This window comes from Morus notabilis, unplaced genomic scaffold (assembly GCF_000414095.1).
Source record: "Morus notabilis unplaced genomic scaffold, ASM41409v2 Scaffold5, whole genome shotgun sequence".
NCBI lineage: Eukaryota > Viridiplantae > Streptophyta > Magnoliopsida > Rosales > Moraceae > Morus > Morus notabilis.
Genome location: NW_010363077.1, coordinates 10495 through 35191, shown reverse-complemented (window position 1 = coordinate 35191; position 24697 = coordinate 10495). Strand labels below are relative to the sequence as shown.

General features: G+C 35.9%; 2 protein-coding genes across 2 annotated transcripts in view; one reads left to right on the top strand and one right to left on the bottom strand.

Annotated features, from left to right (window-relative positions):
• The window catches only part of LOC21406352 (putative tRNA (cytidine(32)/guanosine(34)-2'-O)-methyltransferase), a 34806-nt gene extending 21348 nt beyond the window's left edge, over positions 1–13458 (bottom strand). The window contains exons 1-6 of the mRNA XM_024169179.1: positions 13113–13458; positions 12341–12404; positions 12167–12260; positions 11794–11843; positions 11355–11404; positions 6465–6573 (exon numbers count right to left, since the gene is read on the bottom strand). Of these exons, the coding sequence (XP_024024947.1) occupies positions 6465–6573; positions 11355–11404; positions 11794–11843; positions 12167–12260; positions 12341–12367 (330 nt within the window). The 5' untranslated portion in view covers positions 12368–12404; positions 13113–13458. The remainder of the gene's footprint in view (positions 1–6464; positions 6574–11354; positions 11405–11793; positions 11844–12166; positions 12261–12340; positions 12405–13112) is intronic.
• Positions 13459–18733: 5275 nt separating this feature from the next.
• LOC21406349 (sulfoquinovosyl transferase SQD2) lies at positions 18734–24162 on the top strand. Its single transcript, XM_024169171.1, has 11 exons — positions 18734–19374; positions 20886–20952; positions 21266–21336; positions 21470–21587; positions 21693–21766; positions 21970–22025; positions 22103–22186; positions 22395–22482; positions 22564–22641; positions 22959–23015; positions 23475–24162. Exons 1-11 carry the CDS (start codon positions 19028–19030, stop codon positions 23971–23973), a joined length of 1539 nt encoding a protein of 512 aa, XP_024024939.1. The 5' UTR covers positions 18734–19027; the 3' UTR covers positions 23974–24162.
• The last annotated feature ends 535 nt before the right edge of the window (positions 24163–24697 follow it).

The following is a 24697-nucleotide window of genomic DNA, read 5'->3' as shown; positions in this document are numbered from 1 at the left end:
CACTGCGCATTTCATAGATAAGAATTGGAACTCGCAGAAAAGAGTGTTAAACTTTAGTTTTATGCCACCCCCACATAGTGGCGTTGCTTTATCTGAAAAACTTCATGACTTTTTGAGTGACTGGGGAATTGAGAACAATGTATTTAGTGTGACATTAGATAATGCTTCTATAAATGGTGTTTCTGTTGACATGTTAAGAGAGCAACTAGTTGTGAAAGGGGTTCTCGTACACAATGGCAATCTATTTCACATGCGATGTTATGCACACATACTAAATTTAATTGTGCAAGAGGGTTTGAAGCAGATTGAAGATTCCATTGTTAAGATCTGTGATAGTGTCAAATATGTCAAGGGATCCCAAGTGAGGAAGCAAAAGTTTGTAGATTGTGTGAAGTTAGTTGCAATTGGTGATAAGAAAGAGTTGTGTCAAGATGTACCAACTAGGTGGAACTCGATATATCTTGTGCTTGAAAGTGCTATTTACTATCGCCGTGTATTTCAACATTTAGAGTTAAGTGATTCAAACTACAAGTATTGTCCTTCTAGTGCCGAGTGGGACAAAGTTGAAAAGATTAAAACTTTTTTAAAGTTGTTCTATGATGCAACTCTTAAATTTTCTGGAACAAAGTATCCCACTGCCAACTTGTACTTTCCTTCCATTTGGCATTGTTGCTTCATGTTGAAACAATATTCAGAAAGTGATGATGAGTACTTAAAGTATATGGCAACAGCAATGTGGGATAAGTTTCAAAAATATTGATCTCAGTTCCACCTTACCTTGGCTATAGCATGTGTTCTAGATCCTCATTCTAAGCTTGGGCTTGTTGAGTTCAGTCACAAAAAGCTTTATGGAGATGATTGTCTTGAATGCACATCAATGAGTAAGTTGTACTCTATTTTTGAAGAATACAACAAAAACATGAAGGATTCAACTAGCCAAAAGACTAATGCTTTTGAATCTTTTATGACGGAGAAAGAAAGAAGTGATGATGTAGATGCTATATTCAAGGCAATTCCTCTATTTCTTGGTAATGCGGATGCTCTATGCTTATGTCTTCTTGTGTATTCTTATACTATCTCTTTCTCATTTTGTAGGAATTTGATGAGATGTCTTCGGTTAAGTCTACTACCGCATCACAGAAATCAGAGCTTGACCTTTATTTGGATGAGCCAAGATTGGCTAGGAAAGCGGAGCTTAATATCCTTTCCTTTTAGAAATCAAACCAATTTCGATATCCAACAGTAGCTTCTATGGCTTGTGATATTTTGGTTGTCCATGTTTCAACAGTTGCTTCTGAAGCTACATTTAGTGTTGGTGATATAGTTCTTGATTCATTTCGTAGCTCACTTAAACCGAAGACAGTTGAAGTACTTGTTTGTACCAGAGATTGGTTATATGGCGACAAATGTGGTTTTAAACTTATTTAATTTATTTATATTTCCTATATTGATTTTGAACTAACTTGTATCTATATATTTGTTTTCGTGTAGATTTCAATGAAGAGGTGGATGATCTGACATAAGATATCTTCAACTTTTCATTAAAAGATGAGGAGCCTTTCTCACAGGGATCAACTTCTCCTGAACGTAATGAAGTATTTGGAGTCCCCCCACTACAACAAATTATTTAAATGTTTAATTATTAATCATATATGTTTGTTTTCTAATTTGTGAGACTTTTATGTGTTTGTTTTAATTTTAAACTTAGATTATGTAATGTCTCTACATCATGTTAAACAGGTTGAGAAACATGTTTTATCACTCATTTTATAAACAAGTTCAAAGTAGGTTCAAAAATAAGTCGACATGACCCATTTATCACCCATTTCATAAATATGTTTAGAAATGGGTTCAGAAATAGGTTCAAAAATAGGTTAACACGACAAATTAATCACTTATTTCATAAACGTGTTGGTAGGTAATCAACGAGTTGACACGACACGTTTACGACCTGTTTAATAAACGGGTTAGTCGTGTAGTGTCAACCCGCCAATATACAGGTCATGTTTGGGTTTTGCATTTTGACACGATTAATAAACAGGTCGTGTTCGTGTCAACTTAGGGGTTCAACACGACACAAACACGACCCGTCAACACGAATTTTCACCCCTAGTGTGAGCCCATGGAAATTCTTGTGGGCTTGAGCTGTAGGTTCCTGTCTTCTACCCTTTGGACCAATCCCATAATCCGGCCCAACCCAACAGGCTTGAGCATCCTGATCCCAGCCTAAATTTCAGGTTTAAGCCCCTGAATAAAATTGCCTTCCAAGACTTGCTCGGTCACTCCAGTAAGTGGCGCCGCCAACACTTCACAGTTCCGGCGGTACTCCCTCATGGTGGACTCTTTGCCAGAGAGCCAGAAACTTCTCGTAAAGGCTCACTTCCTGCGACGACCTGAAATGTTCCAAAATCAGCCGCTTAAGATCCGCCCAGTCCCGGATCGCTCGTCGATCGTCTTCCCACTGGAACCAAGCCAGCATCTCACCTTCAAGGTTGACCACGGCCACCTCCAGTTACTCCGATTCAGCACTACGGTTGAGAGCAAAGTACCTTTCAGCTCGAAATATCCATCCATCGGGATCCTCCCCATCGAACACCGGCATCTCCATGCGCCTTGTCCGCCACTCTCCCCAACTCACGACCTCGCGGTTTGAAGTTTCCAATTGCCCGCCGTCATCAAACGAACCACCGCCTTTCTCTTCCCCACTTCCTAGTACCGCTGTTGGAATCGAGGGAAGCTCCATGACTGACGCCGAGGTTCCCGGCGTAGAACCACCACACTACCGTAGTAGTTCTTCCAATTTCCCTATCATCAGCTCCACGCTCCTCTCCAACTTTGGGATCTTCTGCAAATCCTCACAAAAGGTCTCCTGCAGTTCCCCTTTGAAGACCTCCATATCGCATTGGATCTCCTCGCAGACTCCTTCCGTTTTCTCGTCCCCCCTCTTCGTCGGTGCCATCCCAAGGATTGCTCTGATACCACTTTGTTAAGACTTCAATTCCAAATCAGATGATTCACACAATATCATAAAATTAGAGAGACGAATTGAATGGAATTGATCTGGACTGTAATTATCAAGGAAATATAAGAGGATATGGGGGTGTTTGAGTGACCCCTTGCACTCCCTAGAGCCAAGGCTTGTCTATGAAAATTACAAAGAAGTTCAACGATGATCCTCCCTACCCTCCGCTCTCTACTTTTATTCTCTAGTTCTAGCTAATCGTTTCCCTCTTCCCATCTCTTCTCCCGAGGCTCCTCTCGAGATCCGAGACATCACGCACTTCACTCAGCAGTGAGCTCAAGAGCTCTTTGAGTTTCCTCCATGTCAACACCTTTTCCTCCTCTCACAGATTCCACCTCACCAGCCTCCACCTCATCCCTTGCTGCCACAACAACACGAACTCTTCTAGGCCTTCTTCTAGCATAGGTGAAACGTAATGGGGGTCCAGGAGCCCCATCATATTGGAAAAGGGAAAGGTAAGTAGATAGAATCTCATAAAAAGGGCAACTGGAGGCAGTCGCTAAAGAGATAGAATCTCCGATGAGATGATGTTTATTTGACAAATTGGAAAAGGATAGGTGGACAATATTGTGGCTTGGAAAGTGGTCTCCCTTAATAAACAAGAAGGTGGCCTGGGGATAGGGAATTTGCTAAAGAAGAATCAAGCATTATTGGGTAAGTGACTTTGGAGGTTTCCTCTGAAACAAGGCTCTTTGTGGGCTATGCCTGTTAGAAGCAAGTATGGGCTGCAATCTAACGGCTGGGACTCTAATATTGTGGGGAGGGCAGTCATAGGAATCCCTGGAAATCAATTTCTCAAGGTCTTCATTTGTTTCTTGAGCAAGTTAAATGGAAAGTGGGGAACGGAAATCTTGTGAAATTCTGGGAAGATAAATGGTCCAGTGATCAGCCTTTTGCAATCACTTTTCCAAGGCTTTATAGTCTTAAATGTTAGGGAGGTGAAAGTTAAAGATGTTATGATCATTGATGGCATTTCTGATGTAAATTGGAACTTTGGGTTCCGCAGGAATGTAAACAAAAGAGAATGTGATCAGCTTATGAATCTATTGCAGGTTTTGGGGACTTTCTCTCCAAATCCTATCAGTCGTAATGTCCAAATTTGGGAGGGTGGTTTTAATAGGTCTTCTTGTAATTATTTCTTCCAATCTCTGATAAAAAAAACCCAAACAGTTTTCGCTTTGAAGCTTTTAAATTTGATAGCTTTTTACATGAACTTGTAAAAATCATAACTAATTCTTAAAAAATCCAATTTAAGTGATCTAAGAACCCTGTTGAAGCTTAGGATGTCTATTTTAGACTAAAAATATTAGCTTAAATTTTTTTTTAAAAGTATACTAGAATACTGAAACCTTTCAATTGGTCATAGAAACTCATACATGAACACTTGATCATACATATAACATACGATCTCTTACACTTAAAATTCACCCTCAAACACATAAATCAACATCTTTCAAAGAGTTTATCTTACTCAAATCAGCAAGAAATTTAAGTTAGGATCAACAGAACAACACGTCCAACCACAAGAATCACAAACCAAAGTGTTTGAGAACCTTACCCTTTAATCGAACGTTCAGACTCCTAGCAAGCAAATTTGTGAATTTAAAAAGAAAAATGTTATGGGCTGTAGGTGGTGGATTAGAAATGAAATTTTGTCAAGAAAGCATAAACAAATTCGGATTAGTTGTTGCCCATAAGAAGGATGCTAGAACAAGATTTAGGTGAAGAAACTTATGAAAAACAACCCTTAATCTTCAGGAACTTCAACCTTTCATGAAAATTCAAAGTGGAATGCCAATTGGGAAGAAATTCAAGAAAAATGGTTGGGCATATTGCTACTGTGAGTTGGGAAAAGAAAGAAGGAAGAAAATTCATATTTGGAAGGGTGGAATGGTCTTACACCATGGTTTTGTAAACTTTTAGAAATTTGAACTTTCCACATTATTATGACGTTAAGCCCCCAATTCAATTTATGTATGCCAGACATGCTAAGCACGTGAGGGTGGATCAGTTGGTACTTGAGGGCTATTTTTGGGAATTGCTGATGTCATGGGGAATTGTGCTTCTGGTAGTGAGGAAATTTAGTTATGTAATGGAATAAAAGTGGGAGGTGAAAGGGGAGGGAGGCACGCATTCAGTGTAATTGTAGGAGAGATCCTTGGGAGAGAATTGAGCTTATCGAAAGCTCAATATCTATCTTTACTTTCCCTGTATTTTCCATTTCCGTTTTGAGACTTTATTAATACAAATCTCAATTTCCTTTTTCGTTGTGCACTGGGTTCTATCATCTGGTATCAGAGCCAGTCCACCATGTCGCGGATTCGAGTCGAAGCGGTTGCGTTATAGGCTGGATTAAGATGCATTGGTGAAGCCGTCAAAGCATCGAATACAAATAGTCGAGTGAAGCCACCAAAGAGGAAAGGGCTACCGTCAGTCAGTGCTGATAATGTGAACCGCCGTTAATTTGGACCCAGACGTGGTAGAATATTACAAAGCCACCATGTCAACTATGGGATCAGACGTGGTATGGACTGCAGTTCTTTAACCATTGCCTACAAATGGGGCGACTCAGGAAGGACTGCCACCCGATAGAAGGCGTAATCCGCGAAGTCACCTAGTTAGGAAGATGGGCTGCTGTGGACAGCGGTTGCGGAGCTTGGTGGAATGTTAGATATTAAAAGTCCCACATGGAATGATTATAAGACAAATAATGTGGTTTATAAGCCCTTAGGTTCCCTCCCCTTGCAAGCCAGTTTCAAGCGTGAGTTCTACCTAATGAGTTTCAAACCCCCATTTAAAATTGTCATCATGTGTTGGGTCTTTAACATATATCGGGCTTAAATATTCACGTGTTGGGCTTTCCAATTAATTTACCCACACGATTGCCCATTGTCCAGCCCACACGTGAGGGGGAGTGTTAAAGTATAAAACTATTGGTTGCCCACTTCCTAATAACTTAAGCTTTTGGGATGAATTGGTAAACTAACATGGTATCAGAGCGGGAGGTTCTGAGTTCAAACCCCCGTAATTGCACTCTTTATCCCCATTTAAAATTGTCATCATGTGTTGGGTCTTTAACATATATCGGGCTTAAATATTCACGTGTTGGGCTTTCCAATTAATTTACCCACACGATTGCCCATTGTCCAGCTCACACGTGAGGGGGAGTGTTAAAGTATAAAACTATTGGTTGTCCACTTCCTAATAGCTTAAGCTTTTGGGATGAATTGGTAAACTAACAAGTTTGTAACAATTAGGTATGTATGTACAAATCTCACTATGTTGAAATATGTATGTATGTACATTATGTTTTCCCGTCATGATCTATCACTGATCTAGCATGGTAGTTGGCTAGCGGCAAGTCGTGACAAAGGGTATTAAATCTCATGCTATAAAAACAAAAGGTGCATAAAGAAAAGATAAGGATATAATAGTTCCCTACCACTTCAATTGTTCGAGCATTTGTTATATCGCCTTGTACTTGAATCACACCTTCAATTGGAGCCATGGGCTGCAAATCAATAGCTACAATAAGAGGAAGATCACCATCCCTGCATATAACAATGACGTATAAATTTATGATATTTTCAAGTGTCTAGTGGCTTGAAGAAGATAGGTTTAATATTTAAATTCTGTATACAATTGAATGGAATTACGAATCACTATAGAAATGCAAAAACAGATCGATGACTATGAGTAAATTAAAAGTGAATGAGTAAGTCGGCAAAGTGGAAAAGAAATTGTGGAAATCCGGATCCTTCCTGATCTCTAGGGGTCCGGATTCTTCTCTGATTTGAAGGATATTTGCCAGTTGTAAATTAGATGTCAAATAGCCTGTTTTATTAGTTTCCTAGAATAAGGGATTCTGCTAGTAACTTGCCAATTCCCATTTAAGTAGTTTCCTATTTTTAGTCCTTTAGTTCTACTATATATATTCTTGTAATGTTATACCAGAAGATCAATGAGAAATTATCAATTTCACTCTCAATTTCTCACATGGTATCAGAGCACTTTCTGAACCTCTAAAAATTTTTCCGATGCCCAAGTACGGAATGGCCGGAGAAAAACAAACCGAGACCTCCTCATCTGAGGTTTCATCAAAACCCGAAGCAACCATCAGAGGCAGCCAAGACGGGTCTGAAAGTGTTCAAATCCCATCACCGGACACAAATTAAATGGGAATAATTATCTCCAATGGTCACAATCTATCAAGATGTTCATCTGTGGGAGAGGAAAAGATGAGTACCTCACCGGAAAGATCGTTCAACCAAAGGTTGCCGATCCAAAATACAGAACCTAGAAGGTGGAAAACAATTTGGTAATGTACTGGTTAGTCAATTCTATGACCAATGAAATTGGTGAGAATTTTCTTCTCTGACACGGCACAAGAAATCTGGGAGGCAGCGAAGGAATTATACTCCAGCAAAGAGAACACCTCAGAAATCTTTGAGGTTGAAAGTATCCTTCATGATCTTCGGCAAGGGGATCTTAATGTGACTCAATACTATGGCATTCTCACTCATCATTGGCAGCGGCTGGATGTGTTTGAAGAACATCATTGGGAATGCCCAAATGATGCAAAGAAATACAGGGAAATAGTTGAAAAGAAAAGAATATTCAAGTTCCTCATGGGACTTAATAAGAATCTTGATGAGGTTCGGGGGCGAATACTGGGAATGAAACCCCTGCTTAGTATCCGGGAGGCCTTCTCTGAGGTGCGAAAAGAAGAAAGCAATAAAAAGGTGATGATGGGAGATGTTCCTGCTACTCCAACCATTGATCAAAATTCTTCCCTAGCTACTCGAGGAGTCCAACATCATGGCAGTGACAACCGGACAAAGAAGGGAAGACCGTGGTGTGAGCACTGCATGAAACCTGGTCACTCTTGAGACACTTGCTGGAAGATTCACGGCAAACCTGGGGATTCGAAGCCATCAAGGAATGTTCCTGACAAAGAGAGCCGTGGTAACCATGCTACAATGGAAGACGGATCTTCTCCTCCAGAATCAAGTCCTTTCACCAAAGAACAATTCGAGACCCTGCAGAAAATGTTCACTCAGAAAAATACAATCCATAATACCATTGGAACAGGATCCGTAGCACAAAAAGGTAATCACTTTAGTGCCCTTACCGTAAACTCGAAGAACTCAAAACCATGGATTGTAGACTCCGGTGCCTCCAGTCATATGATAGGAGATGCCTCACTGTTCCACAAGTACAATCCATGCCAAGAGAATTTTACTATAAAAATAGCCAATGCATCTCTCTCTGAAGTGGCCGGAATAGGTTCCATTATCATTTCAAAGGACCTCACTTTGAATTCAGTCCTCTATGTTCCGAATCTAGATTGCAATCTTTTGTCCATTAGTAAGCTAACTCGAGAACATAACTGTGTTGCTAAATTTTCTGCAAATCTGTGTGAATTTCAGTATTTGATTTCGGGGAGGATGATTGGCAATGCTAAGGTGTGCTCCGGACTATTCCTTCTTGAGGCTGATGGATCTCCTCGAAGACAAACTCATAATGCAGTATGTGTTGAGTCAAATAAATGTTCCGTTCCTTGTGATATTATGTTGTGGCACTATCGATTAGGTCATCCTAATTTCTTGTATCTTCAAAAACTGTTTCCATCCCTATTCAGAAATAAAAATCCAACAATGTTTCAATGTGAGGTGTCAATTTTCAAAGCATACTCGTGCATCTTATCGTATTCTACCATACAAAGTATCTCAACCTTTTTTGATGATTTACAGTGATGTGTGGGGAGAACTATATACATGAATACCAATCTTGGGAAATCAATACCTCGGACTCATCTAGAACTCCCTATCCAAACATCTCAGAACCCTTACTCATCCAACAACCTGAACCCGAGTTTGAACCCGAGTCATTTCAACACCAAAGTCAAAATCACCCGGAGTCATCTCAACAGCAAAATCAAGACCCTACTCCAGTCACTCACACTCAACTTGAACTTCGTTCTCAGATAGAATTCCAAACACCTCAGCGATCCAACCATACACCGCCTGCAACAAATGAGTTCCGTGTCTACTCTAGGAGGACAAAAACTCATGAAGGAAGAGAGCGGCAGCCACCTGATCAGAACCATGAATCCAATCCGAACCATGAATCTCAGAATTCACTAGGTAACATTAATCCTGATCTCGCACCTGTCAATTCTCCTATTGATGATAGACCTATTGCCTTGAGAAAAGGGAAAAGGTTATGCACGGATCATCCGATCTACAATTTTGTCTCATATAGAGGATTGTCACCCAGTCACTATGCCTTTGTTAGCAATCTTGATAAAATACAAGTTCCGAACTCAGTACATGAAGCTCTCAAAGTACCTAAGCGAAAGGCAGCTACTTTGGAGGAAATTTAGGCACTAGAAAAGAATGGAACTTGGGAGATTTTGGAGTTGCCAGCAAGAAAACGCCTAGTTGGCTATAAATGGATCTTCACAGTCAAGCACAATGCGGATGGCAGTATAAACAGATTCAAGGCACGACTTGTTGCTAAAGGGTTTACTCAATCCTACGGAATTGACTACCAAGAAACATTTGCCCTTATAGCGAAGCTCAATACAATTCGAGTGTTACTCTCACTTGCTTCCAACCTTGATTGGCCACTATATCAACTTGATGTGAAGAATGCTTTCCTCAACGGGAACTAAGAAGAAGAAGTCTACATGGAGATACCACCAGGATTTGAAATGGAATATCATCAACCAAGGTCTGCAAGCTCAAGAAGTCTCACTACGGCCTAAAGCAATCACCAAGGGCATGGTTTGACAGGTTTACTAAAGCAGTCAAGAAGGTTGGGCACGATCAATGTCAGACAGATCACACCATGTTTGTCAAACATACAACCTCCGGGAAAAAGGCAATATATTCATTGTGTATGTTGATGACATCATTCTAACCGGAGATCATCATGAAGAAATAGTCAGACTCAAAAGTTTTCTGGCCAAAGAATTTGAGATCAAGGACTTGGGGACCCTCAAGTACTTCCTCGGAATGGAGATAGCTCGATCAAGAAAGGGAATTTCAGTCTCATAGCGAAAGTATGTGTTAGACTTGTTGAAAGAAACAAGGATGCTTGGATGCAAGCCTGCTGACACTCCTATGGACCCCAACTCGAAACTGGAAAGAAAAGATGACAGTGCTCCCGTTGATAAAGGGAAATATCAAAGGTTAGTTGGGAAACTAATTTACCTTTCTCATACTAGACTAGATATTAGTTTTGCTATTAGTATGGTGAGTCAATTCATGAACAACCCGACAGAAGAACACATGGAGGCAGTATACAGGATCCTAAGATACTTAAAAATGACACCTGGTCAAGGACTGTTCTTAAAAAGGACGATAAACAGGGAGATCGAGATTTACACCGATGCAGATTGGGCTGGATCTATTACAGACAGAAAATCAACCTTAGATACTGCACATATGTCTGGGGAAACTTAGTTACATGGCGGAGCAAGAAGCAGTCAGTTGTGTCTCGAAGCAGTGCAGAGGCAGAGTTCAAAACACTAGCTCATGGCATTTGTGAAGGAATGTGGTTAAAGAAGGTACTCTGTGAACTTAAAGTTCCCATCACAAAGCCGATGAAAGTATTGTGTGATAATCAGTCAGCTATCAGCATAGCAAAGAATCCAGTACACCACGACAGGACAAAACATGTTGAGATTGACATACACTTTGTTAAAGAAAAGATAGAGACTGGAACAATATCACTCCTATACATTCCAACTAGTCAACAGACAGCAGACATTCTGACTAAGGCTGTGACTAGAAAGATTTTCGATGAACTTAATTCCAAGCTAGGTTTGATCAACATCTACAACCTAGCTTTAGGGGGAGTGTGGAAATCTGGATCCTTCCTGATCTCTAGGGGTCCAGATTCTTCTCTGGTTTGAAGGATATTTGCAAGCTGTAAATTAGATGTCTGGATTCCTGTTTCCTAGAATAAGGGATTCTGGTAACTTACCATTTAAGTAGTTTCCTATTTTTAGTCCTTTAGTTCTATATATATTCTTGTAAGGTTATACCAGAAGATCAATGAGAAATTATCAATTTCAGTCTCAATTTCTTACAGAAATCATATTAAATCGCCATATAATTGTTAGGGTTTCAATATTCATAATTCTCAGTACTCAGTAGTATTTTCACAAACTATATATATATATATGGAAAAAGAATAGAACCTATTATCTACTGCAATGCGGTTCCTTAAAGTCTCCAAACTATTGAGCGTATCATGCCCAATACACACACACAGACATATATATTCCTGTTTTGTGTTGATTGATACACACAAAGTAACTTACTTAGAATCGGGAGAAAGCTTTGCCGGGAGATACAATTTTTGGCTCAAAACCTACAGATGAAAAATAGAAATCAGAGATGGATCAAGGGATTTGCATACCACTTCCTCTACCTACAAGGCTTGACGACTTCAGTGTGACAGAATCCATGAAGCGTGTTTGATGTTTCAAAGTAAAAATTTGGACGAAAAGCTTCTTTTTGGTTAAAGCACAAATCCCTTAGCTTTAAGCAGAGAAGTAAAAAACTGAAAAAAGCAGCAAACTTGCAATTTTAAAACTATAACACCACACACAATATCATAGTTTTGGAGCTTGTAATTGGCCCCTTGGTATCAAGAAGACAGGGAAGCAAAGAAGGGTGGAGAAATTTCATCTGAATGATTGCCTTAAACACTAAGAGGAGAGAGGGAATGTGAGAAAAGGTCATCTCAACCGTTGATACCTGACTCCAGCTACCAGGGGCAGCACAGAGATCTACCACACGCTTCACTCCTGAAATCAAAACAATTGCATGGTTACAGCACAGCAGTGCAAGGACTGCAACTGCATATTTATGTGTATAATTGAGCTCCATCGCCATTAATTCAGTGAGAGATAAATTTTCAGATCTGGCTAATAGTAAATTATACATACAATTTCCCATGACCATGGCTCTCTTTCAGTTCCAATAGATGGCTATTATTGAGACTATATCTTGAGTGCAAATGGATAGAGTTTGTTTAGTAGATTTTATTTGTCCCCGGAACTCTTTTTGAAGATAAATTAAAGAAACAGTGGAATATTTGAAACATTGATTTTGACATTGCATCCTCTACCTTCAAATATGTTGAATTCCTCATCTATCTGAAGAAGCTTAAAGGCACTTCGAGCACGCCAACCCTCTTCTTTTGCTTTACGATAATAAATATCCTGCAGTTGAATCAATCAATTGATTAAAAGCTGAAGATCAAAAAGAAGTTGATGACTACTTAACAAAATAGAAAACCTACCCTCTTATCTCTTGAAGCTTTTCCCATGTTATTATAACAAGACGGGTACTGTTTTATGTGAAAACTGCATAAACAAAATTCCCAAAGGCCATGGTTAGCACGAAAATCAGAAGAAGAGCTTTAATCTGTATAGAAGAAGCTCTAATATGCATTTTTGCTCTGACGATTTAGCTTCTCCAAGAAGAGTTTCAAATTTTCCTTTCAATAAATCGGAGACTGAACATATATAACTAAGCAAAATGACCAAAATTCAACGGATTTGAAGAAAGCACGAGGACCCGTCTGTCATAATGAAGAATCGAAGTATCAATTAGTCATTCCTTAACACCTTGTCAGCCGCTTCTAGGATCTTAACAGTTGTTTATTTTTGTTCTTGAGCCATTATTCCACATTCCGATGAAAGCATAATGTAAAATGATGTGTTCAAAAAGTTGCAAAATGAATAAAGGTTATAGGAAAAGGAAACACAAATCAATTGTTAGCCAAAAAAAAAAAAAAACTAGTTTTGCACTTAAACAGAAACAAGAAGCAAGTCTTGGTCACATTAATTAACATCTAATGAGTAATTTCTTCGAACGGCTTGTGTGCATAATGAAATTATCTGGGATTAGCTATGAAACTTAAAATGTGCAAAATGCAAACAACAAACAGAATAATAGTATAACGTAACTGTAATTGAATCCAAATAAACAAAACAGTTCCACATCGAAAATCCTAAAAAAAAAAAAAAAAAAAAAGTGTTAATAGAAAATAGAACGAGAAGAGAGCGCACTTGAATTCCTTTTGTCGTCTCTTGTACTTCGAAACTTTGAGAACGACAGGACAGTACGGAAAACACGGGGCAGCAGAAAATCAATGATTCAGAGACCAGCAACCATTAGAAGGACGGCGTCTGAGCGAGCGGTGGACGGGAGCCAAGAAGGACAACCGCAGCGCGTCTGTTGGCCGTTAATGACACGAGAAAGGAGGGGCGCTGTGCGGCGTCCGGAGGTCGGAGGTACGTCGAAAAGCTCGGTGTGCGGCGGCTTTCTTTCTTCCACTCTGATATGAGAGAGAGAGAGAGAGAGAGAGGAGTTCTCAGTTTATGACTTTGAACTCCAAACGCAGCATTGAGTTTAGGGCCGGTTTCCTTAAACTCAAATCACACGGACTTGTTTATTTCATATATTCAATTTTAGATTATTAATTTTATTATAGTATTTTTCTTTTATAAAGAAAATGTAAATTTTAAAAATTAAAATTAAAATTTAAAATTTGAATATATTTTTTAAACAGATTTATAGTATTTTTCTCTAATAAAAAATTTAAATTTAAAAAATCATAATCAAGAATTATATTTTGAATATACTTTTTAAACGGTAATTTTTTAGCTTAATTTATAAAAACCCTTAAATATCTCATGTGTTACCAAAGTACCACTTTACCCCTCTTATTATTCAAATACCTAAAATATTTTATGTGTTTATAAAAACAGATCCAAAACACCCCATAAAGCAGTTAAATTTTTGAAAATAAAATGATTAGCCTTTCTAATTTATATTAAATGTTATTTTAGATATGATTTAACTAAAAAGTTAAGTCACAAATTTTAAAATATGCTCAAATAAATATTCCAATAAAAGAAATACTTCAATTATTCTGAGAGTTTTTCACTTTTAAGATTAATTTTATTTAATATTTTGGTATAATAATGTTATAAATTGTATTTATTAAATATCGAGAAGGGTAATCTTGATATTTTTTTAAAAAATATAATTGCTTCCGAGAGTGTTTTGGGTATTTTTTATAAACACATGGTGTATTTTGCGTTATATTTGTATAATAAAAGGGGTGAAAATGGTATTTTAACAAAATACAAAAAAGTATTTAAGTATTATTCCTTAATTTATAATTTAGCCCAATGAATTAAAATTGTTTTAATTTGTTGTTTATACAACTCAAATTAGAACGAAACTATTTCTTCTTAAAAAGCTTATTATGATAAGTTCAAGAGGAGGGATAGTTTTCTTTTGTTTTGAGTTTGTAGGGGCAAAATGAGACGCCCATTCTTTGGATTGTCAACTTTAAAAGCAACTCTTTTTTGACAAAAAGTTGAAATTCTTCCCATATATTCATACACCTTCTAGAATTTACATTGTATCAAATATAATTTTATGAGAGATTTTTTAGTGAACAAACTTTCGAATCCTAATATAAGATTATAAGTTGTTAATTTATTTTCTTTGAAATTTTGGTGGTGAAAGGTTAGAAAATTTCCGCTAAAGATTAGGGATTTTAAAGGTCGTGGTGAGTCTTAAATAGAAGTAATCATTGTTTTGTATTTTAAAATGATCGTAGAGAAAAGTTGATTAATATAGTGGAAGGGAATGGTTTTTTTTTTTTTTTTTTTTTTTTTTATAATGAACGTGGCTATATTGCCAAACCTGATAGTATTTGCACCTCTTTAGCATGTTTTTTTGTTCTTTCATTAAGTTGAATTTGCAATAAGTATATTTTGTTTTAATTATTATAATGACATGTTCATTACCGTATTGAATATTGGTGATGTACGATTCATTCTTATGAATTGTGAAAAAATGACATATTACCTTTCCATTCTGGTAAAGAAGTCATCTTTATGATGACAATAGCTAAAGTTTAATCATATTACATATTTTTAGCAAAAAAATCATATTACATATATCTTTAAAGATATACAATAATAAATAATTAACGAAAACTGAGAAAGTTCTCTTTATGGCAAAAGTTCAAAGCTTAAATTGCCATCCCTAATCTCATCCTCACTACGAATGTTCTTAACATCGACATCTTTTAATGCCCATTTCATCTCCCTCTAAGTTGTCGTTTTCTAAATCCAAGGTAAAATTGTAATTTAAAATCTTTCAGATTACAATATCAATGGCAATGACTCTCCATCATCAGCATCCAATATCATGTCACAATTTTCAACCTGTCAAATATCTAACATTATCAAAATGAATACAAAAATAATGATACAGACTTAAATATAAATATAAAAACATATTCTAATTTTCCTTTGATATGACAATAAATAAAAAACAGTATAAAGAAATTCTCAAGTCTTATTCTTCTTGTTAATTAATTATCGAATCTCTTTCCGTAAGAAAACTTAATTAAAACTGATAATTTTTAAATTCATAGTATAACTTTTAACTTAATTCACAACATATTTATAATAACATTTTTCAGAACATCACATTCCAAAAAAATATGTTAATTTATATTACGTGTAAATTAAAGAAAAAAATAATTCTTTTTTAAGATTTAATCTCTTTTGAGAATAGGTAGGATTACCAAAATACCCCTAGATTATATACCATTAATTGTTTTCTGTTGAAAACCTTAACAAGGAGATTTTTTTTTTTTTTTTACAATTCATATTTTGGGGAACAAATGACAGTGTATAGTTCGGAATGAACTTTTATAATTTATCCAATATTTTAATAGGCAATAACTATAAGAAAAATACTTAAAAGGGATATATTTGTAAAAAAAAAAATTATTTGAACAAAAAACAAATTAGAAACGATAAAAATAATTTAATTAAGTTAATAAGAAAATAGACAATATATTAAGGGGAAAGCAATAAAAAATGAAGTAAACAAGTGAGGATGAAAAAAATGAAGGTCTAAAAGCTGTAAATAGAAAAGAAGCGAGGACTAAAAACAAAGCAATAAAACAGGGGGAGATCCTTTGAAAAACTAATAGCTTTTTATATATATGTTAAAAATTATAGGGAGAAAAAATTATCCTCAGCTAAACATGCTCTTAAAACTTTTATTTTTAATAATAATAAAATGGTTTAGATAATCTTTTTTTTTCACCCTTAGCCCCTTTTTTGGTGACACAAATACGAATTTGTATTGAGAAATCTAACATATAGGACGTGAAATCCTTTCTTTCTTTCTTTTTTTTAATCTATATGATGAGATGCTTGAAGTAGGAGAATAACGCACAAAACAATTCACAAAGACAAGAGACTTTCTCTAGTTCTTGTAACAACAGACTACCAATAATTTTTTATTTATAAGCTGTTAGACTGTATCAAAATATATCTGTTTTATATATTTTTTAATCTGATATGATTTTAATAAGATTAAATGATAAAAAATTAGAACTACCGGTAAGATGGACTTAATAGTTTCTAAGGGTTATTACCCTCAACAGACTCTCCAAGAGCTAAAAATGACCTTATCACCCTTAACAGATGCATACATGTACTTCATATGATCAAAATCATAAAAAAAAAACAGACGTTATTTTCCATTGGAGCTTAATTGCAAAAATTTTAAGTTGAAGGGTCAATTGCCAAGAAAAAAGAATAAGGATTAAATTGTCAAATTCAAAAAGCGAAGGGAATATTCATACAAAAAGCTTATAAATAATGGTCATCGTACATGCCAAAAAAAGCTGTAAGTTTTTTTAAGAAATTTCTCCAGTAGTCTGTTTTACCGGTAGTCTCAATTTTTAACTATTATATCTGGTCAAAATCACATCAAATTAAAAAAATACGCAGAACAAACATTATGATGTACATGTAACGACTGAAAAATAAAAGACTAACGATAATTATTTTTTCAAGGATTATCATAGAAACTCCTTTTTTCTATTATTATTATTATTACTACTTAGGACATAAACAAATAAATATAGATGGTGTTTATATCGTTTTTGCTCTAAAGATGGTGTTTATAGCTTACTAATAACTATTACACGTTGAAAATGCAGACAATTTAATTACTATCAATTGAGACTTAAATTCAGTACTCAATACGTGGGAAAAAATATTTTCAAATATTTTAAAATCCTCCAAAATAAAAAAGAAATTGTTCTAATAAGAAAAGCTTTCCTCACAAAAAAATAAAACTCCAAAAATGCTAGTTATTTCGTATTTTTAGTTCAAATGAATACTGATTTAGTTTTTTTTAGCTTTACTTCATTCCAACCATTAGCTAAATGGTTAACTATTTTAAATAATACATTTCACACTAGTTAAATATAGTTAATATTGAGAGATTAGCCATTTCAATTTTTGTACAATTTTATTTTTTCAAAGGTAATAAATGCAAAGATTATTTTATAAATTCAATAGAATTATTTATATTTTAAATTTAATAAATATTAAAATAATATATATTTAGCTAAAAGAGGAATTATGGTTGGAGTAACTCACACAAAATTGCTATTAAAATAGTTTTTTTAATTATTTTAGTTAGAACTTAGCTAAAATTTAAAGAGTTCCGTTAGAGATGCTCTTAGCCATTTGTTTTATTTTTTCTTTGTTTCCTAAAACAAAATTAAAATTGTTGTTCGTATCTTTTAGAGAACAAATTTGTTTACTGTGTTAGTTTAGAATTGACCGTTGTAAGCTATTAGTTTATTTATTTATTTATTTAAACTTTAGGGTGGAGATTCAGACTCTACAATTATCCTAGACCCCGTTCACTTCGCTGATTCGAGTTTAGAATTCGAGTTGAGATGTGATTTTATGTGAGAACTTTTTACTGTAGCAAAAAAAGTTAGATGTGATTGTTTGTGAGAGCTTTTTACTGTAGAAAAACTCGAATCAGCGAGTGAACGGGGCCCTAGTCTATGGCAACAAGTTCACAACCAAAACAAAAAGCTTTGACTAATGTCCAAAATAAGGGACTTTTTCTAGTATGTCAGCTTACTATTAGAGTCAGTTTCTAATTATTAACGTTTGATTTATAGATTAGAATCATTTTTAATTTATGTATATTTTTTGTGAGAAAAAATACTATAGCGAACCACGAATCATGATTCAAATTAAGGGACGAATCCCTCAACCAAACAATCCATCGTATTAGATTAAAAAATTATATAAAATAAACAGTTTTTAATACACATTTAGCAGTTGAAAAGTAAAAAACTATCGATAATTCAGGGTCTGTTTAGTTCGTTGATCCAAGTTTTTAATTCGAGTTGAGATGTGACGTTATGTGAGAGCTTTTTCCTGTAACAAAAAAGTTAGATGTGATTGTTTCTAAGAGCATTTTACTGTAACAAAACTCGAATTGACGAAATGAACGTGGCCTCATTTTTTTCAGTCCTACTAGATAAACTCCCTTAAAATAAATAATATATTCTCCAAATAAACTTAAACTCAAGTTCTATTACTACAGTGTGTTCTCTCACAAATATTTACATTTAACTTTTTTACTATAATATTTTTTCCTCACATATACATCTCAAAATTCTAACTTAGGTTGAGACACAAACATAACCTAAACCCCTCACAATCATATTTTCTATATTTCATTTTCATTGTTGCTGCGGAAAATACAGAATAAACTACCAAAGTTTTCTTCGTTTACTTTGTAAATCCGATATTATATTTGATGCAATCGGGAGAGAATCGGTATGTAATTGTTTCTATATGAGAGGCGTGCAAGAAAAAGAAAGTGTACTTTCTACCCAATAGGCAAAAGCATATGCTAAGAGAGCTTCCTTTTTTGATTCCTGCAGCAGTTGCTCATCCTAGAGAATATCCATTCAAAAGTCCCTTCCGTCCCCACAGATTCCTTCAAAAAATCGTTTTCTTCCTCTAAAACCCAAACCCACAAACAATTCCCTTTACTTAATTAATCGTAAATCCGTAAGGTTCCGCAACGAAACTCTTATATTTTACTCCCTCAATCATTCATCATGATGACTTTAACTTCTCCCTCTATAAATCCCACTCTCTCTCCTCCCCCTTTCTGCAGAGCCACTACCTCTTCTCCTGCTTCTGCTTCTTGTTCTTGTTCTCGTTCTTCTTTCTCAGCTCCTGTTTGTGTCAAGTTTCCTCATTTCCAATCCTCTAAAGCAAAACCCATTTCCCTTTTTGTGAGAGGAGCCAGGCAAAGGACAAAACTTGTGGTTAAAGCAAGCGATAATATGACTATTACGGAGGTTCGGCCTGAAGAAGAGGAAGAGGGTCCTCCTCTTTTGGACACAGAGAACAATTCCAGCCCTCGTCGTATTGCTCTCTTTGTTGAGCCTTCTCCATTTGCGTGAGTCTATTTTGTTTTTGCTGAAATTCATTACTTTCTGGTGTCATTTATCTTTTCATTATGCCAACCGTTTCCATTGTGATTATGTTTTTTTCTTTGTTCTGATTGCTAAGTTTAACCCATTCTGTGATGGGCATTTAAGATTTTGTAGCGGCATGTAGTTTTGTGCTTTTACTCTTGCTTGGCCTAGCCATTTCGTTGGATAGTTACATACATTTTGCATTTCAGGGTTGTGTAGCTTGTTATACCTGCTGCTGTAGTGATAATTTTGGGTCTTGCTATGTTCAGAGAAGACTCATTAAGAAGAAAGGTAAAGGGTAAAATAAACCTGAGTCCTTGGTCGTTTAAATATAAGAATAAACGTAAACTTATAAGGAGATTAGGTCACCTCACTTTTTTTGGTGATTATTAGACCTCCTCACTTAGTAGGTCGATGGAAGTCCAACTTCTTAAAAAATCCAATTCCTATTGAGAAGAAACTATTTTTTTTTTTTTTAATATTATAGAGAAGGTTGTTAACAAAAGTAACCTTTATTCTGATATGATATACATGCTATGATTTATATGGGTTAACTATATGATACTACTATATTGTTTTGGATCTGTGGACGGATATGCTCTAAAATGGAAGGATTTGTGCCCCCGAATATTAGGACCAAAACCCGTTGCCTTACCATTTGGCCACGCCCCAATATTTGACACTAATAAACACTAGCACTGTTATTGGTTGTTCGTCAACTTCAGTCTAAACATATATTAAATAAATTAGATTAATGATAGAATTTATGTCATTTTCTTAATGGTTTTGATTCATCTTTGTTCTAATTGCTAATTTTGAGACAAATTTGGTGATGGTGATGACTTTTTCTATAGCATTATGTAGTTAAGTTTTCAGCTTTGCTTCTTGCTTAGTGATTTGTTTACTTGGATGATTATACATATAGTCCTTCCATGATAAGTTAGCTCGTTGTACCCACTGCTATTAGGTTGGACTTTTTATCTTGCTCAGTTTTGTCTGCTGTTGTATATATGTGAATCTTTGATTTAGGTTGTCGTTTCTTTAAATATAATGGCTTTGCTTTTAATTGGGCATGTTATTTTATTCTTCCTTGTAACATTTCCCTCGAGGATCATCTTTTTCCTCTTTCAATTGATCTTGGTCAATCAAGTTATCATAAATTCATTAATATTCTTGGTCAATAGCATAGTTGGTTTATTACTTGTTTTTTAGCGCTTTTCATTTTGCAAGACATTGTTGCTCATGAACATTTAGAAATATTTTATAAATAAAAAATATCTTTTGCTGTTGGTTCTGTGTTGGTTTTGCCTTTGCTTTTCTTTCATGGGCTTTAGTTGCCCTTGTTTTAAAAATTCTTATTCTTAGCATTCTTTTTGTGTTTCCTCTTTCCTTGATAATAAGCTATTTTGTAAAGAGCACCAAGTGTGTGCCCTGTCTGTCGTCAAACTGTGCGTTTACTGAGAACAATTTTTTTTATTTGTCAATCTTGTAGATACGTGTCAGGATATAAAAATCGGTTCCAGAATTTTATTAGATACTTGCGCGAAATGGGTGATGAGGTATGTCATTTATAGCTCTCTCACATATTATATACAAGCTTCTCTCACATATTATATACAAGCTTGTTCAGCTTAAGAAAATTCAGTATATATTATACAGTTACCACTTTCTTTGATAACCAACAATAAACTACTTTAGTTAAGTGAACTCGAATTCATTCTTGCACTAGTTATTCCAAGTCATACTCGATATTATTTTGGGTTTAAGGCCTGGAGTTTTGTTTTTTTGTTTTTTTTTGTTTTTTTTTGTTTTTTTTTTTAATACAAAATTTGCTTTTGAATAAGTGAACTTGGCTTCCCGAAAATGATATAGGTGATGGTTGTGACAACACATGAAGGTGTGCCCCAGGAATTTTATGGAGCAAAGTGTATTGGATCCCGGAGGTTGCTATACAATCTAATTTCTGAGAACTTTTCTGTTATGATGGTTCAGTTTTCAATTTTTTATTTTTCATTCTTCGTAAGTCCTAATTGTTTGTTTTCTTCATGCTTGTTTATACTTTTTTTGTTCCCCCAGTTTTCCTTGCCCCTGGTATCAGAAGGTACCCCTATCTCTAGCATTGAGTCCTAGAATAATTTCTGAGGTTGCTCGGTTTAAGCCTGACATAATACATGCATCGTCACCTGGGATAATGGCAAGTTTTTTAATTTCTTTTATCTTGGTAAATTTATTGATATTTTTGTCCATATTTTGAGATAAAAGAACAAACAAGCCATGGCTGACATTTTCCATTTTATAGGTTTTTGGCGCTCTTATTATTGCAAAACTGTTATCTGTTCCTATTGTGATGTCTTATCACACTCATGTACCAGTGTGAGTTTTATTTTCTGGCTTTCTTTGGTAGCTTCTTTTTATCAGAAATCCATAATAAATACCATAGTTAAACTAGTTGGAATCTGCAACTAGATGTGGGGCCGTTTCTAAAATAATGCAAGAAATTAAAAAATCTAAAGATTTAGAAAACCAAATATATTACTGATTCTAAAGCTGAGATTTACTCTTGCATGTATCTGCAGATACATCCCAAGATACACATTTAGTTGGCTGGTGAAACCGATGTGGCTGGTTATAAGTACGTAGACTTACTTTCTTGTCCACGTCAGTAAACATGTCAACATTTGTGTTTAATAATTTGGTATTGCGTATCAGAATTTCTGCACAGAGCAGCAGATCTTACTCTGGTTCCATCAGCTGCCATTGCGAGGGATCTCCAAGCAGCAAGAGTGACAGCAGGTGAACCTAAAATCTTGTTCTTCCCTGAGCTCTTTTGGCGTGACTTTTTATTTGTAATGTTATTATTATTTTAGTTTCATTTGGTATATCTTTTCCACGCCAAACGACTTCCAAGAATATTTATTTCTGGACTTCTGACTAACTGTATATGTATGTGACCATCCACTAGAATTTCCCAGTGATTTGAGTTTTTATTGCTAATTTGCAGCCAATAAGATACGTCTTTGGAACAAGGGTGTTGATTCTGAAGGCTTCCACCCCCGTTTCCGCTCTCATGAAATGCGGATAAGATTGACGTAAGACCTTGCATTAGTTTGTCTATCTCACTCCCTTAGAGTTGGGACCTTCTTTTAATGCTATCTTGTTATTTTAAACAGCAATGGTGAACCAGAAAGACCATTGATAGTTCATGTTGGACGACTTGGAGTTGAGAAAAGTTTGGATTTCCTCAAGAGGTAATGCTACTTTAATCTTGCCACTTGGAAATAGATGAGCGGGTTTTGCCATTTATTCTTTTTTGTAGAAATTGAAGTAACATAGATTTGGAGTTTTGTGGCCCAATGAAGAGAACTGATGTGTTAAAGACGTTCCATTGAATCCCAAATGTTTGCTAAAACGGATTTTTAAAATCTAGTAGCATGTTTCCCACTGCCATGTGGTTGTGGAGACAAGTATAATGTTCTGTGCTGCGTCAGGTCATTATATGCCGTTAGTTCCATTGTTATTCAATTAGTTTCTTGCTTTTGACCTTTGTTAGCACTTGATTTAACAGCATCATGGACAAACTTCCAGAAGCACGAATTGCGTTTATTGGAGATGGACCTTACAGGTACACCCTCATACTTTGCTCTGAAAATCTTGTCAGATTTTTTAGTACAAAAAGGACACGCCCCACGCCCCAATTTTAACTTTTAGGAGCTCAATCTCTTAAAAAAATATGTATCCTTTATTAAATCTTACTATGGCTTTGACCTTCGACTTTCAAAGAGTGTTTTTTTATTATTTTTATTATTTATTTATTTTGATAAGTGACTTTTAAAGAGTTGGATCCCCAAAGCTCATTTTGTTTCTTCAGTGTCATTTTCCAGAATATACTCATATCCAGCAGATTGGAAACTATGATCTAACCTCATTAAGATTGCCGAATTTCTGTTTCTTTTTTTTTTTCAAATTCTTTTCCACTTTGATAAAAAAGTGAATATTTTCGACCCACAAAAGTGGACATTGAATTTGAATTTATCTGCACTTCATTTTACTAAAATATGCACTTAAACAATTTCCTTGGCAGAGAGGATCTGGAGAAAATGTTTTCGGGTATGCCTGCAGTATTCACTGGAATGCTAGGAGGTGAAGAGCTCTCTCAGGCTTATGCCAGCGGGGACGTTTTTGTCATGCCTTCCGAATCTGAGACACTTGGGCTTGTTGTTTTGGAGGCTATGTCTTCCGGTCTTCCTGTGGTTGCAGCCCGGGCAGGTGGAATCCCGGACATAATTCCTGCAGATCAGGAGGGGAAGACTAGCTTTCTCTATAACCCCGGAGATGTTGATGACTGCCTAAGCAAATTACAACCTCTGTTGCACAACCAGGAACTTAGGGAAGCCATTGGAAAAGCGGCACGCGAAGAGATGGAGAAGTATGACTGGAAGGCAGCGACTCGTAAGATACGCAACGAGCAATACAACGCTGCCATTTGGTTTTGGCGCAAGAAGAGAGCACAGTTTTTGGGACCCGTTCAGTGGCTGATTAAATGTATTTTCCCACCATCTCCAGAAGTCAACTGCAGGTGAAAGTAATCGTATTCAGTAGATTCAGATTCTGCTTTGTTTGTAAACTCATTTTATTAGACTCGAAAGAAATCCTTGTGGGATTGCGTGTGATTGGTTGTAGTGTATTCATTTGTTGTATATAATTGAATCAATATTCTCATTTCTTTTTCCATATTGATGTGTTTATTTTGGGAGCAGTTCTATATATTATCAGACATCACACACACATACTACTTAACCAATCACAAATTTACTGTCAATTTTGGGGTTCACTCATTACGACAGAAGGTGTTACATTCATATATTTATCTCTAATTGATCACCACCGGTAATATCTCCGTGGTTAGTGGAGTGCAATGTGTGCAAAGTGGAGATATTTACATTGCGATAAGTCCTACTCCTAGGGCATGAAACCTTGGACCTGCGGTGGGAATCCGACTTGAGTTGTTACTTAAGTGAGCGTCAAGGTTATTCCCCTTATTTTGGTGTCTAGAGGTAGTCTCCCAACATCCTGAAGCCCCCTTATTTTGGTGTCTAGAGGTAGTCTCCCAACATCCTGAAGCCCCCTTATTTTGGTGTCTAGAGGTGGTGTCTAGAGGTAGTCTCCCAACATCCTACCTCCCAACATCCTGAAGCCCCCTTATTTTGGTGTCTAGAGGTAGTCTCCCAACATCCTGAAGCGTACTTTTGATTGCATAGTACGTGCAACAATCCGTATCAGCGTGAGACTGGGTAGGGTGTGCTC

Excerpts from the sequence above, each read along its gene's own strand:
- LOC21406349 (XM_024169171.1), top strand. The coding sequence starts at position 19,028 with ATGATGACTTTAACTTCTCCCTCTATAAATCCCACTCTCTCTCCTCCC. Across the intron at positions 20,953-21,265 it reads TGCGCGAAATGGGTGATGAG|GTGATGGTTGTGACAACACA; the intron begins GTATGTCATTTA and ends AAAATGATATAG. Across the intron at positions 21,767-21,969 it reads TATCACACTCATGTACCAGT|ATACATCCCAAGATACACAT; the intron begins GTGAGTTTTATT and ends ATGTATCTGCAG.